At 49.5% G+C, this 15,554-nt stretch overlaps 1 protein-coding gene across 1 annotated transcript in view; it reads right to left on the bottom strand.

Moving 5' to 3' along the window:
- TNR (tenascin R) overlaps nucleotides 1-15,554 on the bottom strand; it is an 89,474-nt gene that overhangs the window by 54,745 nt on the left and 19,175 nt on the right. The window contains exons 6-7 of the mRNA XM_061183081.1: nucleotides 12,519-12,788; nucleotides 6,882-7,067 (exon numbers count right to left, since the gene is read on the bottom strand). Of these exons, the coding sequence (XP_061039064.1) occupies nucleotides 6,882-7,067; nucleotides 12,519-12,788 (456 nt within the window). The remainder of the gene's footprint in view (nucleotides 1-6,881; nucleotides 7,068-12,518; nucleotides 12,789-15,554) is intronic.

Genomic DNA, 15,554 nt, shown 5'->3' with positions numbered 1-15,554 from the left:
GACACCTGGGGTCTGCGGGCTTGATTAGGTTCAGATGGCCATGCAGAAATATATGGACCCTTTCCGTCTCTGAATCCCTGGACTCATCTCCAGAATATCTGTGAAGTTCAAGTCCACCAAACTGGGGTTGGGGATTTGGTTGTCTCTAGTGCAGGGGTCCCCAACCCCTGGGCTGCAGACCCCTACTCGTCCGCGGCCTGTTAGGAACCGGGCCCCATAGCAGGAGGTGAGCGGCGGGCGAGCCAGCGAAGCTTCATCTGCGGCTCCCCGTGCTCACATTACATCCTGAACCATCGCCAACCGCCCCCCCGCCCCCGCCCCGTCCTTGGAAAAACTGCCTTCCACGAAACTGGTCCCTGGTGCCAAAAAGGTTGGGGACCGCTGCTCTAATGCATTTGAAGGACATCTTCCTTCAAAGGGAGGGGCAAACTGATGACCCTGTCCCCAAGGAGCTTGCAGTCAGTCTCTCAGTTTTTATCACAATCATGCTATTATGTTGTTATTGTTAGTTTTCTTGCTGGTCTCCTCAGTAGACTCTTAGGTCTTTGGGTCAAGGGATTTGATTTTTTTAATATTTTAATTCAGTATGTAGTATAGTGAAAAAAATATATGATGCACAGAAGCAGCATGGCGGGGGCAATGGTGGTGTTGGGAAGACTTCTATGAGAGAATATCTCAGCTGGATTTTGAAGGATCAGGGGACATTTGGTTGGGGAAAGGGCAGGCTGAGGGAATAACATATGCAAAGGTATATCTGGTAAAAGAACTTATGAAAACCAGGGACCTAATGTAGGGCCCCTCATAGGGAAATTTCCAGCAGGGAATTTGGGTGCCAGAGGTTTCATAGATGGGGAGATATTTGGAGACAGAGGATCTTCTGGGAACCCCTGAAATCATACCAGATAGGCAACAATCTACTTTTCAGTGTACTGAGATCTAAGCTCCCAGGCTCCCCATTCTGATATTCTTGGGGAATGGCAGATGCTTCTCCAGGGTTCCCCGAATGAGTCAGGCTTTGGAGGACATCCATTTGGGTGTGGATGATGTTCAAGCATCAAGAGAAGACTCTCTGCTGACTTTAAGGAAGGGACTGGTCCTACAAACTTATATTTAAAAAGAAAATCATAACACCAAGGACTGTTCTCAGATGCAACTTTCTTGTTGCCAGTGGGATTAATGAGGAACGTGGGTCTTCACCCCCTGTCCTACAGGAACATCCCATGTCTGGGTCTTTACTGTAAACAAGCATTCACTGCTGAAGAAGTCAAAGCAGAAACGGAAAAATTCCCACCTGGCTTTACTCTTGGTTCCCTTGCACCAGCCCTTTAATGCAAATAAGGGGACAGATGCCCTTACATGCCAGCTGTGAGGAGGAGGATGGTGTGGAAGCCTCTGCCCTTTATCTCCTCTCTTTTGCTTGGGTCTCTGCAGCCCCTGGAAGGTGGCGCTGTGCTCAGAGGGTGCCTTACCAAAGTGACCACTTGGGGTCACTGTGACTTCGCCCAAAGCAGGATGAGCACCATCTGGCCCAGGCCCCGGGCCCACTGCCCGACTCCTCCTCCTTAGAGGAGCCTGCAGGGCATTGAAGTTCTGGCACTCGGTCTGGGGCTTGTGCCCTGGCACGTCAGGGAGTGCAGACAGGGTGAAGTGAACGTCAAGTGCCTCGGTCGGCGCTGATTTGCCAGCTGGACTCCTCTGGGGGTCTCGGATTTCTTCATGGAAAATCTTCCTGTGGACAAGCACCTCGCGGAGCCCACCTTCTCACCACGAGATCTCCATTTGAGCCCCAAGGAGACAATGAGGGATTTGGTAGAGGCCTCGGTTTCCTGTCCCCAGCAACCAGAGGCCTGGAAGGCGGCAATTCACAGGGGCTGACTGGGGCGTGCTTGCACACATCAGCCTTGTGCAAGTGTGTGTGTGTGAGTGTGTGTGGGGGGTGTCATGTGTGGCTGGCTGCAGGTCTTTGTTTTCTTGCGATCCAATGTTGCACCATGAAGTCTGTAGGAATCTTCAAGCCTCTGGGCTTCCTAAGCCCTGTTGATGATTTTTCTGATCAGCACCTTGTTGACTGGAGATCCGGGGAGTCTCAGTGCAGAGAGGCAGCTGGTTGGGAAGCATCATCAAGAGGTGTGTAGGGGGCACCCCATCGAGTGGGTGAGGGACGTCATGACCGGGCCCCGGAGCGGGGTTAGAGCCCAATGCTCACGTGGCCACACGGGCCAGTTCCTTTTGCTCTTCTCCTGACCACAGGGGTCCTCAAGTGCGGGCTCCTGTTCCTGAGGGAGGACCAGGCAAGAGACTGTAGATGACTAAAGACGAACCCCTTTCCCCTGTTCGCAAAACACCAAAGCCACAGGCTTTTCTGATGACGGCTTAGTGGAGTCCCCTCCGACAGAGACCAGAGCAGTGTTTATAATTTGCATTGGGCACAGGCAGGGTTTTGGGTTTTTGTTTGCGTTTTTTAAATCAAATTCCAGTCAAAGAATGAAAATTTCCTTCCTTTCCTCCTCCCTCCCTCCCTCCCTTCCTCCCTCCCTCCCTTCCTCCCTCCCTCCCTTCCTCCCTTCCTCCCTTCCTCCCTCTCTCCCTCCACTAGGAGTTTTCTGCATGGTTTATGGTTTTTCACTGCTACTCAGAAAACAGTGATGGTGACAGTCCCTGGTACATGCTTCTGGTTCTAACCTAGAGGGACCTTGGTGAGCCTGTAAGGTACATAACACTCGGGGACCCCTTTGGGACTCCAGGTATGGTTCACAGGCCAAGCAGACATGGTCCAGGATGAGAGGCTGAGCCTAAAAAAAGACTTATCATTAAGGACGCAGAAGCCACCAGAGCAGAGAAAACAATCATTGCAGACACCGAGTCTGTTGTTGAGAAACAGATTCACACTCCAGAGGGAATTTGCTGGGCATTGCCTAGAGAGAATAATGGAAAAGAAATGTTTGGTATTCTGTGCCCCAGCCTGGTCTCTGTGTTGCAAAGGGGGAGGTATATGATGGAGGATGCAGGGGGGTGCTGTGAGCCTGCCATGTGACTCTGAGCCCCATAGTCAGGAAGGGCTTGCATTCCACAGCGAAGGGGTAAGTGGTGGCTGCAGAGACAAGGGCTTCTGCAAGGAGTATCCAGTACAGATGCCGTAGGACTTGAAGGACTTGGAGTCAGCTGGCTGTGAGAATAAAGGGTATGTGAACTTCTGCCTGGGAGAGGCCAGGTTGCCAGAGATCCAGGCTGAGTTTTGTAGGGATTAAAAACAATAAAAGGTCAAATGGCTATTGAAGGTTTTCTATGTACCAGTGCTCAGATATATAAATATATATGAGTTCATTGAATCCTCCCAACAACCTATGAGGTAGACATGATGTCCTTCAGACCAGGAAGCGGAAGCACAGAAATTGAGGAAATTTGCCCAAAGATGCACATCAGTGAAGTTGGTCTCAAGCCTGAGTGGGTGACTTCAGAAACCATGCTCTAAGTGAGTGCTTCTTGACCATTAATGTGCACACAAATCCCCCGAGGGCTTGTAAAATGCAGGCTCTGATTCCACAGATCTAGAGGGGAGAGGGCTCTGACATCTCCTGGGGTGATGCCCTTGCCGCTGGTCCTCCCACCCCACTTTGAGAAGCAGGGTCTCCACTCTGTGCCACACTTATTACACGGGATCGTCCCAAACCATCCATTAGCTCACAGACCTCCTCCTCTGCCTCCTTATTCCTCCTCCTCTCCCCCTCCTCCTCCCCCTCCTCCTCTTCCGCCTCCTCCTTGCCGCCCCATCATCATCACCATCATCCATGTATTGAGTACTTTGCTATGTTAGAAGAATGGTCTTAAACTCCTTCAGTACATGATCTCATTAAAGCCCCATCAAACACTATGAGGTAAGTGGCATTATTCCCCTTTTACCAATGATGAAACAGAGGCTTAGAAAGGTCGAGTCAGTGGCTCCAAATCACACAGTGAGTAACTGGGCCTAGATACAGAGTCTAGAGTCCCAGCTATTAACATGTCCCACAGAACCAAGCATTCAAATAAAACTGAGGCAAGAGAGAATGGTACCTTCTGCTAGGGTTGCAATTATTTCTGACTGGGGATAAGGAGGGTGGGGACAGCTGAAGTTTCTAGTCCTTCATACTCTTTCTGGCCAGGGAGGAATTGCTTCAGATGAGCCTGGAATGCCCTTCCCACTGAGTCCAGGGTCTTGTTTTATATATACAAGCAAATAACTTGTTTGGAACTAAAAACAAACAAACAAACAAAACCCCCCAAAACAAAAACAAGTCTCGGAAGCTGAAAAAACTCTCCTCTTTAGCATCCAAGTTGGAGAGTGAGGGAGAAAACACAACTATTTAGCTGGGATTAAACTTCTCGCTCTTTTTGCCTTCCTTCCTTCCAGGTCCTTCCTTCTTTTTCCCCAGCTACCACAGCAAGAGTGCCAGCAATCCTTGTAATCTGCATCTCAGCAAGTACAGATATACTTGATTTCCTTACATTCCTATAATCCCTTTTTAAATCACATAAGGCTATTTGCCTTTATAAATCTTCCCAGCAGTGAGCTCCCTGGGATAATTATGTGTAATATATATTTATAGTTTTATTTCATAAGCCCAATTCAAATAAAAAAAAATCAACCTATCTGAGCTCACTCCTCACTAATAACCTTTCCATTCCTTGTAAGTCTGCAAGATTTGCCTGTTCCTTCCATATTACTTCTTTAGTAGGAGCAGCCATGAAAAGGGATGGGGACTTTTGACTAGGATTCAGAACTGCCTTTGAGTCACGGCCCCCTTGCTAGCTTTGTGAACTCGGGCAAGTTTCCAAAATCCCTGAGTCTCAATTTCCTCATCCGTAAAATGGAGATGCTGACTGGGGCGCCTATAATGTGATGGCTGATGGCTGTGACATCCTTTGTTTACTGATATGGCAGGCAATATTTTAGTTCTCCTGTCCCACATGAGTTGTTGTTGTGAAGATTAAATAAGCTAAAACTATGTGAAGGTGCCTGGAATAACAGAGATGATCAAATGGATGTAGAATCTTCTTTTTGTTTCCCCCTCTGGTAATGGGAAATAATAGGATGATTATTATTAGGATGTGACTGAGTTCTTCTCTATATCTCATGATTTTAAAGTGTGTCCTCCATCCAAACAACTAGCCATCATCTTTGTAAAATTGCTAATTGCCAAAGCAGCCTGCGGCTCTGGGCAGAGATGGGCTGCGCCTAGAACCAGTTCCCTCCTGTATCATTGCAGGTTTTTTTGTTTAGCTGAATTTTTGTGAATGTCTCCAGCTCTCTGTAAAGGCTCTATGCCAGCTGGTCTGTTCCTGTTATGTTTAATTCACCCCCATTAACCTGCTTGGTCAGCATATCTTTCCATCTCCTTGCTGTGTTTCAGGAGTGCGTCTGTTTGGAAAAAACATTTATTATATTTACTTTAACTGGCCTCATTTGGCAAGGTGGTCTGGGATTTCAGTTCAGGAGGAAAACAGATTTGATTATACTGCCCTTGTTTACTGTACGCACTCTCTTGTGTGGATCCCTTGTCTACTAATGCTTTTGCAAGAAGCCAAGACACAGGATAAACAAAGTCTCTGTGAGCACACTGGTGGCCCCTGGTCCATGGCTGCTTTGCATAGTCTCCGTCTGAAAACTGTGCCCCACATTTCCAGCCATCTACCTTTCAGCAAAGTCCAGCAGGTAGGTTTTCCTGGCGGGTGTGTCTAAGGCCCCAGGAGGAGCACTGGTTGGGCGCCACATCCTCATGGGGACAGGGAGTGCTCCCCAGCCAAGCGTCATGGTGACCTGGGTCATCGTCTTAGTTCATACCACCATTATCTCTCTCTTTGACTCCGTGCAGCCTCCTGACCTCTCCCTGCCTTTGGCCTTGTCCTGCTCCCGTCTGTTCTCCACACTGCAGCTGCCCAAATCTGGTCATTGCATCATCTTATTTAAGACCTTTCAACAACCCTCCACTCACACTCTTTATAGGGTACATAAGGCATAACCAGGCTCTTGTAGCCTATGCCCCAGTCATGGTGAGCATGTGCAGTTTCTCTCATCATTCATGCATGCGTTTATTCATTCGTTCATCACTTATCCAGGACCTGTAAGTGCTAGATGCTGTGCTGAACGCTGGGGAGTCGTGATGAGCGAAACCAAATATGGTCCCCCTTTCACAGAGTTTAGTCTAAGATGGAGACTGACAATCCAATAATCACACCCACAAGTGTACAGTGATAACTTGAGGAGTGCTGTGAGTGGTAACCAGTAAGATGAGGCTGCCAGACAGGATGACCTGACCTCGCCTGGGAACCAGGCAGGGTTCCAGAGGAGTGACAGGTGAACTGAGAGCTGGAAGGGAAGCAGACGTCACGAGGTAAAGAGGGTGGTGGGAGAGCCTGGCAGGCAGAGGGAACGGCATGCGCCAAGCCCTGTGGCAGGAGGGAGAAGGCGTTTGAGGAACTGAAAAAAGTAGACCTGTGCGCCGGGAGCACAGGGAGGACCAGGGGAGGAGGGGGGGAGAGGAGACTGGGGAAGATGGTAAGGAGACCAAGGCCGTGCAAGGGTTTGGAGTTATCCCAAGAGCAATCGGAGTCCCTGAAATGGCTGCAAAATGGGATGGCATGATCAGAAATGTACTTTGAAAAGATAACTGATGCAGTGAAGAGGAGAGCAGAGGGGAGAGAAAGTGGGGAGGTTATCGCAGTGGCGAAGACAAGACGTGGTAGTAGCTTAGACCAGGTGATGGCAGTGCAATGGCGAACAGCAGACATATGTGATAGGTACTTGAGGGGTTAAGTCAATGGGATTTGGTGATGGTTGGACCAGGGAGAGAGCTGGGAGGGTGTGGACTCAGGAACTGCCATGCCCCCAGGAGCTTACTTACCTGTGAGCGTGGCTCTGGTGGTTGGACCGATGCCCTTGGGGACCAACAGCTCATGGTACTGCTCGCCCGCCAAGGTGCTGTACACAATCTTGTACTCCTGAACCTCTGCTTCACTGTTGTCCCACTCAAGGTCAAGGCTGGTTGCTGTGCGGGAACCACGCCGCAGGTTCTTGGGGGCGTCAATCTCTAAAAAAATCCAGACATCACCAACATCACACAGGATAATGTGCATTTGTCATGCATCTTGAACTTGAACAGGCTTTGGGATGAGAGCCCATGACCCTCTGCCTCACATTTGAGTGAACCCAGGGGCTGCCCCTCAGCTTTTGGTCTGCCAGGTTGGCCATGACAGATTACGTGGGCAGGTTGGAGAGTTTTATTCGGGAGTTAGATATCAACACACTTTACACGTCCCCCATTCCCATTCAGGAGTTCTAGTGGCGTTCTAGAAATTGAAGAATGAGCCAGTTAGTATCATAAGGTTGAGACTAAGCAAGAGAAACCCTAGAAAGTGGAAATCAGAGATGGCATCCAAGTGATGAAGATGAAATAGAGTAATTTCAAATTTGATCACTGAGCAAAAAGCAGAGGATTGACTGCAAGATTTTGAAGTATAAGATGTCTTCCCCTGGATTTATTTGCATAGACACTGCTGAAAGTTTTGCATATAGAGAGGGGATGTGATGTATTGGAAATCAGTCAGCTTTGGAGTCAGGTCTCAGTTTGAGCCCCACCTCCGACTCTTATTGTAATGGGACCGTGGGCAAGTCTTCATCTCACTGGGCCTTGATGGCCACATCTGTAAAATGGGCTAATAATACTGCCTTTTCAGGGAGTTGTACAAATTAGACAATGCATGTAGAAGTGAGTAGCATGGTGCCTGGTACAAAATTAGGTGCCCAAGCCCTGGGCTGGCTTCCTGGTGGCTCCAAAGCTCTCCCTGAGTTCCAACAATCTGGCGCCCCCAATGCTTGCTCCTTGGGGTTCCAAGAATTCCACAACAATGAAAAGACCATTGGCATTGGGGTCTTTTCTGCAGTTGTGGGGGGCTGGTTCTCTCTTCCAGGACTGGTCATCTCTTCAGGCTTATTTGGGCAGAAACAACATAAACAACTTACAGGATAAGAAGGTGCTGTCTTGACAAACTGCCACTTAAAAAGTTCCAAATAGGTCTTGACTTTGAGACTTGAATTTAACTTTGGAGTGGACCAGCCATTTGTTCTGGGAAAACCTCAAGTGGACTGTTTTAATTTGCAAATGCCAGGCAAGTCTCCACCGATTGTTCTTTCAGAAGATGGGACTGTTGTGAATCAATCTGAGTGCAGCTGCTGCAGAGTGAGAAGTGTTCTGTTTAGTGATGTAAATTGGGTGAATCTTTTAGCAGATTTATGCCTCTGCAGCTTATTTTTCTGAGAAACGTTTCCTTACTCAGTGTGGGTTTAGCATGCTGGAAACTGTGCATTATCCACGTGCTGTGTGTGGGATTTCTCGAGCAGTTGGATGGAAAGAGGAGCTTGAGTAGAGGGGCATGTAGGAGGAATGCTCTGGGCTGCAGATCCCTAAATCTCACATCCCTAAATCTCACGTGGGAGGAGAGGCTGGCAAAGGACTGGGCGGGGCTTGGGGGTGTGTGGCCTGAATGGAACTGGAGCAAAAAGAGATTCACTTAAGGTTCAGGTTGAGTCTTGTATTTACCTACTGCTCTTCACAACTAAAAACCCCAGACCTGGGAAATATTTGTTAGACTATGAATTTGTTTTTTGCTTTTTTGGCCTTAGGACCTGTGCCCTGTGGATAGGCGGCTGTGTTTCCTCTGAAGGGACTGGACATTTCCAATGTCAGTGATCCCCAAAGAGGTCAATCCTGAGAATGAGGGCTGGAGAAGGCAGGTGTCTTAGGACTGGGGTGGAGTGAAATGGTCTGCTCCCCCTAGGTCTTGAAGCCTGACCTCTAGGAGGGGCAGCTGAAGGGCACCCTGGCAAGTGGGAGCTGTGCTGGTCTCTGCAACACACCAGCAAGCTAGGGGCAAGGTAAAGCCAGGCGTCCAGTGGGGGCCCTGTGGAGAGGCTGTGGCTGTAGACTCTCACCTCTAAAACATAAATTAAATCAAGCAGTTCTCCTGCTGAAAACTTTCCGCTGCTTCCTGTTACGAACTCTTAATTGTGGCCTGCAGGGCTCTACGTGATCTGGCCCTGCCTGCTTCTCAGGTGGCACCTTGGAACATTCTACCCTTACTCACCGTGCTCCAGCTGCACTGCCTTTTTCCTGCTCCTGAATCACAGCAAGCTTATTCTCACCCCAGGGCTTTTGCACTGGCTGCTACTTTTGCCTGAAACGCTCTTCCCCAGACCCTCACATGACTGAGGTCACTTAGGTCTTGGTTAAAACTTTAGCTCCTCAGAGAGGCCTTTCTGACTACTCCCTCTATATCATCCATTTCATTTTTTTAGCATAATCCTCGTGATTGAAATGATCCCATATGTTTCTTTTCTTCTTCCTTATCTCGTTTCCCCCCCTGGAATGTAACTCATGTGAACTGGGATCTTGTCTATCTTGTTTATTCTGCATTCTCACTGCCTAGGACAGTGCTTGGCACATACTAGGTGTTCATTAAGCACATGTGAAGTGGCTGAATGAATACTGTCAGTTCTCTGTCTTGTCTGCTCCCTCCAAGCCTTTGGAAAAGTCTTGTTAAATATTCCAGCTGGGGATTTTGAGGATGCTTGGGGCCAGGTGGTACAGGGAAAAGAACAGCTTTGACTGAGGGCAGCTGGTCTTGGCTGGCTGACAAGGGCCATCCAGGTTGAACTTGTGGAGGCATCTCCTGGAGAATCTCAGAGTACAGTCCCTGCCCAGCAGGTGGGAGCTCCAGCTGTTCAGACTTGGACCTTTGTATGCGTTTCCTGGGGCTGCCGCCACCAAGGGCCACGCACTGGGTGGCTTCAACGATAGAAATGTATTGTCTCACAAACTGCAAGTCTGAGACCAGCGTGTTGGCTCCCTTCCAAGGGCTGTGAGGGAGAATCTGTTCCGTGCTTCTCTCCAGTGGTTTGCGGAAGGATCCACCAAAAGAGTCCCGGGAATGCCCCCATGAGGGCAACTGCAACCAGAGCTACGAAGGGCAGGGAGGTTCGGGAGACTGGTCTCCGGGTTTCCCTGGGCTGCCTTCTCTCTAACCATTGGCCTTAGTGGGCTTCCATCGGTGCTTTCCTTTTAACGAGTGGCTCTAAGACCCAGACAAATAGCCTGCTCACCACGCAGGAAGCAAATCCCCGTTTTAATTGCCTGTGCAATTAGTGCGCTCCTAGTGTCGAAGCCATCACCTGGAAAAGCACTTTGGCTAATTTGAATTTAAGCAGAGTTCTGAAATGACTGAGGGCCCTGCCGTGAGGGTGCAGGCCTCTTCTCCTCATTCAACCAGCACCTGCCAACCCCAGGCCTCGAGAGCTGGGCTGCAAAGCTGTCCGCGGCAACCCACCCCGCCCCTGTTGCCCCCTCACCCGCTTCGGGCAGAGGGGGGCAGCTTGGAGGTACAGGCTGCTGCTGCCTGCAGAAGGTAGCCACCTAACAGCTGCCCATCCTCCAGGCAACCAGAAACAGAGAATCACGCAACGAACGGAAACTCGGGGAGTTTCTAGGAGGCAGAATGTAATTGTCTTGATTGGAATTTTCCTGGGCCACCAGCCAGTCCTGCTTCCATCTCGTTGACGTAAACATCAAGAATTATGCTTTCCGTCCTGCCGCTGGAGAGCTCTAGTCTCCTTTTCTGCCTCTTCAAACTCCTTATCTGAGTAAAGCACAAAGAAACCACTTTTCACACAAAAACTGTGTTGAAATTAAAAAAGAATGCAGGACTCATGGCCCTCAGGAGGTCCCAGCACCGGAGCAGACCGTGTCCTGGGGGTGCAAAGGCTCCGGGGTGGGCAGGGCTGACCTTGAATTCACCAAGAAGGGAGCTTGTGTGTGAGGCCCTGAGCAGTTTTGGTTCAGTGAGGGAAAAGAAGGCAAGAGACATGGGCAGAATGTAGTCCCTTTATTTTAAAGACATATGCACAGTCACTGGAGATCCCAACATGTGTTCAGTAAAACATCTGACCAGCGACCCCTGGCTGGGGTGGAGTCTGGCATAGGGGCTGGAGAGCATACCTGAGAGGGCCTCTTTCAGAGTCAAGCTGCCTTCTCCGTTTCATCAGTGTCCATGCTTGCTCCCTTGTAACAGGGAATTTTTCTCCCCCTCCCAATGTTTCCTTTGGGGTGGAGGGAAACCCATTATGAGATTCCCGGCCTCCCTCTTTCTTCTGCTGGGGAAGATGGACTTGCTTCAATGGTGAGTTTTGTAGCAGGCCCGGGCACGGCCCTCCTGCTCCCCTCTCTCATGGGAGCCGTCTGCACATGGGGATCGGCCTCTGCTTGTTCCTCTGTGCTGTAAGCCCTAACCTGAGTAGCCCCACAACTTCCGCCAGATGGGGGTCTTGCCCAGGTCCACAGGGTCCATCCGTTGGCAAGCCCATCCAACACTAAGCTAGGGGATATTTTGGCTAGGGGATATATCTGTCTTACTCTTTGCCTTATTTATCAGCTGATTTTAAACACAGGTGGAGGATAATGGTGCTGTTTATTGAACCTCCCTGAAGTCCCTTGGCTGGCTTACCCCATCCCGTAACAGACTCTTAGGCCACCACTCAATGTAGGATGCCTGAATTAGTGATTCTCCTACTTTACCCCATCAGGAGATGCCGGTTCTTAGATCTTACAGAAGCCGGCAGTTTCCTTTGATCTCTGCAACAACTGGGGAGTTGGCAGAGACATTCCTTGATGTGTGACCACCCCCCTGCCGCCCCCCAACAGGGCAGAGAGGCCAAGACTGGGTATCTGGGTTAGATGGAGACTCACTGTCGGGTCACAGCCCCCGATCACCCAGTGAGAGTGCCAGGGAGCCTGTCTTTGGATGGTGCCTGACCTACTTGTCCGCTAGCCGGTCGGCCTGATGGGCTCCTGGAGAGCCAGGGAGCAGGTCGTGAGGTCTGGCCTTGCCCGACTATTGGAGCCGGGTCTACATTAGCCTTCTTGCCGGTGCTCACAAACGGCAGGATGAGTCACAGACTCTCAGGTGGAAGGCCTGCTTCCAGGCATGCAGGCCGGGCTTTGCACAACTCCAAGAGGCACCATCGTGCTGGTGTAGTCACTGTTATGGAATCATTACAGCCATTTCCGGCAAACTGCAATCAAGTGACTCCAGGAAGGGGTACTGAACCCTCACAAAATTGCCCTTTGGGCTAGCGATGGGAATGTCAAGTGACTTCAGGACAGACTTTTCATTTTATAAAGGAGAAACCTGAAACCCGAGGGGAAGAGACTTCTGTCAAGTCACAGATCTGGCTGGTAGCAGAGGCAGGACAGGAACCCAGCTCTCCCGTCCACTGGTGCTGTGCGCTCCTCTGCCCTGAGATGTGACCTCACCGGGATGCCCTGAAACCTCTCGCTTCCTTCTTGCAGTGTCTGTGATACGTGGATGCCCAAGCACATGTCATCTCTCTCCCTGGATGCCCCTCTTGCCATGAGGATACCAGCTGGCTCAGCACCCTCTCCCCTCCTCAGGCTCTGCTCCCCCCCGCCCCACCCCACCTACAGCCTCACCTGTTGCGAACTGGGTGGTGGTGGACTCACTCTCGTTGGTTCCACGGACTGCGCTGACCCACACCTCGTATTGGGAGCCGGGCCGCAGGGCCTGTACCGAGTACTGGCTCAGGGGAGGCTGCAGTCGGAAGGTGGTCTTCCCGCCTTCCCCGCCCACCAAGCCGTACTTCAAGAGAATGAAATCGACTTTGGCTCGAGGTGGGGTCCACTCCACGAAGGCTACAGTGTCGGAGACATCTCGAACCAGGATGTGCGTGGGCCCATCAATGACTGAATGAGAAGGATCCAATAGAAAAAAAAAGTTTGAGAAGTGAGCCTCTGACTTAAGCTCTTTCCTTTCCTTTCCTCCTTACATTAGCCTGGTCGGTCAGAGAGAGAATGGGTATTATTATCCCATTTTACAGATGGGGAAATTGAGACACAGTGAGATAAAATCTCTTTCTTGAGGACCCATGGTTTTTCAATGGGGGAACAGACACTGGATCTTAGGTCCCCTGAATCTTGCTGTCACGGGGCTGTGGTTTTTAGGATTGGCACTTCCCAGTTTAGGCAAGGGAAGGGCACTTACTGGCTTGAGAGGGCCAGCACTGTTCTGTCAGGAGGTTATGAGACAACAGAGAACTGTGTTTCTCGTGTGTGCCCAGCTCTCACATTCTGTGAGCCCCAAGGAAAGATCTATGAAATTAGCATCCCTATCTAAACATCTGAGACTTCCAACTTGGTTGCCAATGAGGGCATCACGAGTATCCAGAAGATGTCCCTGCTCAGCTGTACTGACAACTCAGTCAACCAGCTGCTAAGACAGTCAAAAACCCAACAGACATTTGTATTTGTGGATATGAAATATGCCTTCTGGGGAAACTTGCTCTTCTGTAAAAACAAGGATCTCAGTTTTGGAACAGCCTCTTGTGGGCCATTTTTTCCCCACCGGTCCTTGCGTATTCCTGAGCCAGGAGGGCACTGCAGTCACACACAGTCCCTCCAGGTTATTCAGCATGTGTCCCTCATGAGTCCTGGCCTCTGGCGCTGAGCACCTGAAGGGAACACCACTGTGGGATGGTGTTACCTAGGAAAAGCTGGTTGGTTTCCTAGGGGTCCTACCACCCTGGTTCCAGCACCCACCTGGGGTCCTGTTCATATTGAAGTAGATGATGGTGGCGGTGGGGCAAGGTGAGAGAATGTAGAAGGGAAATAGAAAGGGCTTAGTGAGTAGAATAGAAAATGGTGTTCTCAACTCCTCATGGTGTGTCTGGATGGCTGACGTGCCCTCCTTTGAATTACTCATTATCTTCTAAAAAGAGCTGGCCCGGCTTCCATGTTTGCATTTATTATGGACTACACCCCTCTAGCTGGGGCTGATTAACGTTAATATTAATATTCTTCAAGGATTTGGAACTGGAACCACAGACTCTGGCTCTCTGGTTAGCTGGTTTTGGACCATGTAGAGCCAGGGCTGGTCTGGCCATTCTCTACCGTATTCACAAATAAATAGAAAACATCTGATCTGGGGAGAGAGCGAGAGAGCGAGAGAGCGAGAGACAGCGAGAGAGAGAGAGAGAAAGAGAAGAGGAGAAAGGGGAAAAGGTGATTTTTAATAAATACATATTTGGTCTTCCCTTCTTAGCGCAGAGCTCCTAAAACCCTGGGAATTTTCTAAGTGTTGAGAGTGAGCAAGTTGTCGTTTGTTATGTTAATGAAGCGAGGGAGAAAGCTGGTTGCCAAGGGACCCAACCAGGTGATTAGAGGGTTGGAACTTTCAGTCCCACCTCTGACATCTGGTCAGTCCATCAGTCATGCCTATGTAATGAAGCCTCCATTAAAACCCAAAAGGACTGGGTTTGGAGAGCTTCCAAGCTGGGGAACCAGAATGCTTCCATGTGCCACTGTGATGGGCCCCAAATTCCACAGGAGCAGAAGCTCCTTTGTTCAGGACCTCACCTATATATCTCTTCATCTGGCTGTTGATTTGTATCCTTTAATATCCTTTGTAATAAACCAGTAATTCAGTGAGAAAATGAGTTTCCTCATGAGTTATATGAGCTGCTCTGGCAAATTAATCAAACCCAAGGAGGGGTCGTAGGAACCTCCAATCTGTAGCTGGTCAGTCAGAAGCACGGGTGACAACCTGGACTCGTGATTGGCATCTGAAGTGGAGGGTAGTCTTGTGGGACTCCAACCTGTGGAATCCGATGCTCTCTCCGGGTAGATGTGTTGGAATTCAGTTGAATGGTAGGACACCCAGCTGGTGTTGCAGAGAATTGCTTGGTGTGGGGAACCCCTCCCCCAGTCACACACATACTGGAACTGGGTGCAGATTTTTAGGAGCAAATACACAGAGAGAAGCAGAAATGAGTGACCATGTGGCGCTTCTAGAAAGGTATAGAGAATAACTCGGTTCTTGACTTTCCATTTTTTGGTTCAAGTCTTTTGTGAGACTCAGATGCATTTCTGGCCCTGGGGTTTCATAAGACACTCTGTGTCCTTCCAGTAAATTATCTTTTTTGCTACAGCTAGTTTAAGAAAGCTTTTTCCCCTTGTTACCAGAGAGTCTTGCCGAAGACTGTTTTCTGTGTTTTCTAACCAGTCTGCACTGGACCACCTCCTCGTCTGTCTCCAGAATGGAGTGTCTCCCTCAGGACTGTCTCAGCCTGACTTGGAGCCTCTCAATCTTTCCGAGTTGGGCCTTTCGCTGGGTACCCCACCCTCTTTCTGGGTCTAGCCCAGTCCTGTTCTCTATTAAGCAGCTTAGGATTTTTGGTCTGGCACCAGCCAAAATGAAAATCACCAGACCATTTTGGTTCTGATGCCACCTGATTTGGAGTGAAAGTGAAGTTCTGTTTTTCATATTTGGAGTAATAATGAGATTTAACAGAATATATCCAGATGTTTTCTTTTCTGCACGCTGTATTTAGTGGTTTTAGGTAACTTGGGCCTTTTTAATTTCATTTAATTTAATAATGAGATGGAGGAAATGATCTCCTAACTGCTGAATAAGCATAGTGCTTGAAACATAGTAGACACTCAGTAAATGGGTGT

The sequence above is a fragment of the Eubalaena glacialis genome, chromosome 3 (genome assembly GCF_028564815.1).
Source record: "Eubalaena glacialis isolate mEubGla1 chromosome 3, mEubGla1.1.hap2.+ XY, whole genome shotgun sequence".
In the NCBI taxonomy this organism is placed as follows: Eukaryota; Metazoa; Chordata; class Mammalia; order Artiodactyla; family Balaenidae; genus Eubalaena; species Eubalaena glacialis.
Note: the sequence above shows the minus strand (reverse complement) of the source record. Positions and strands in the feature narration are given on the sequence as shown.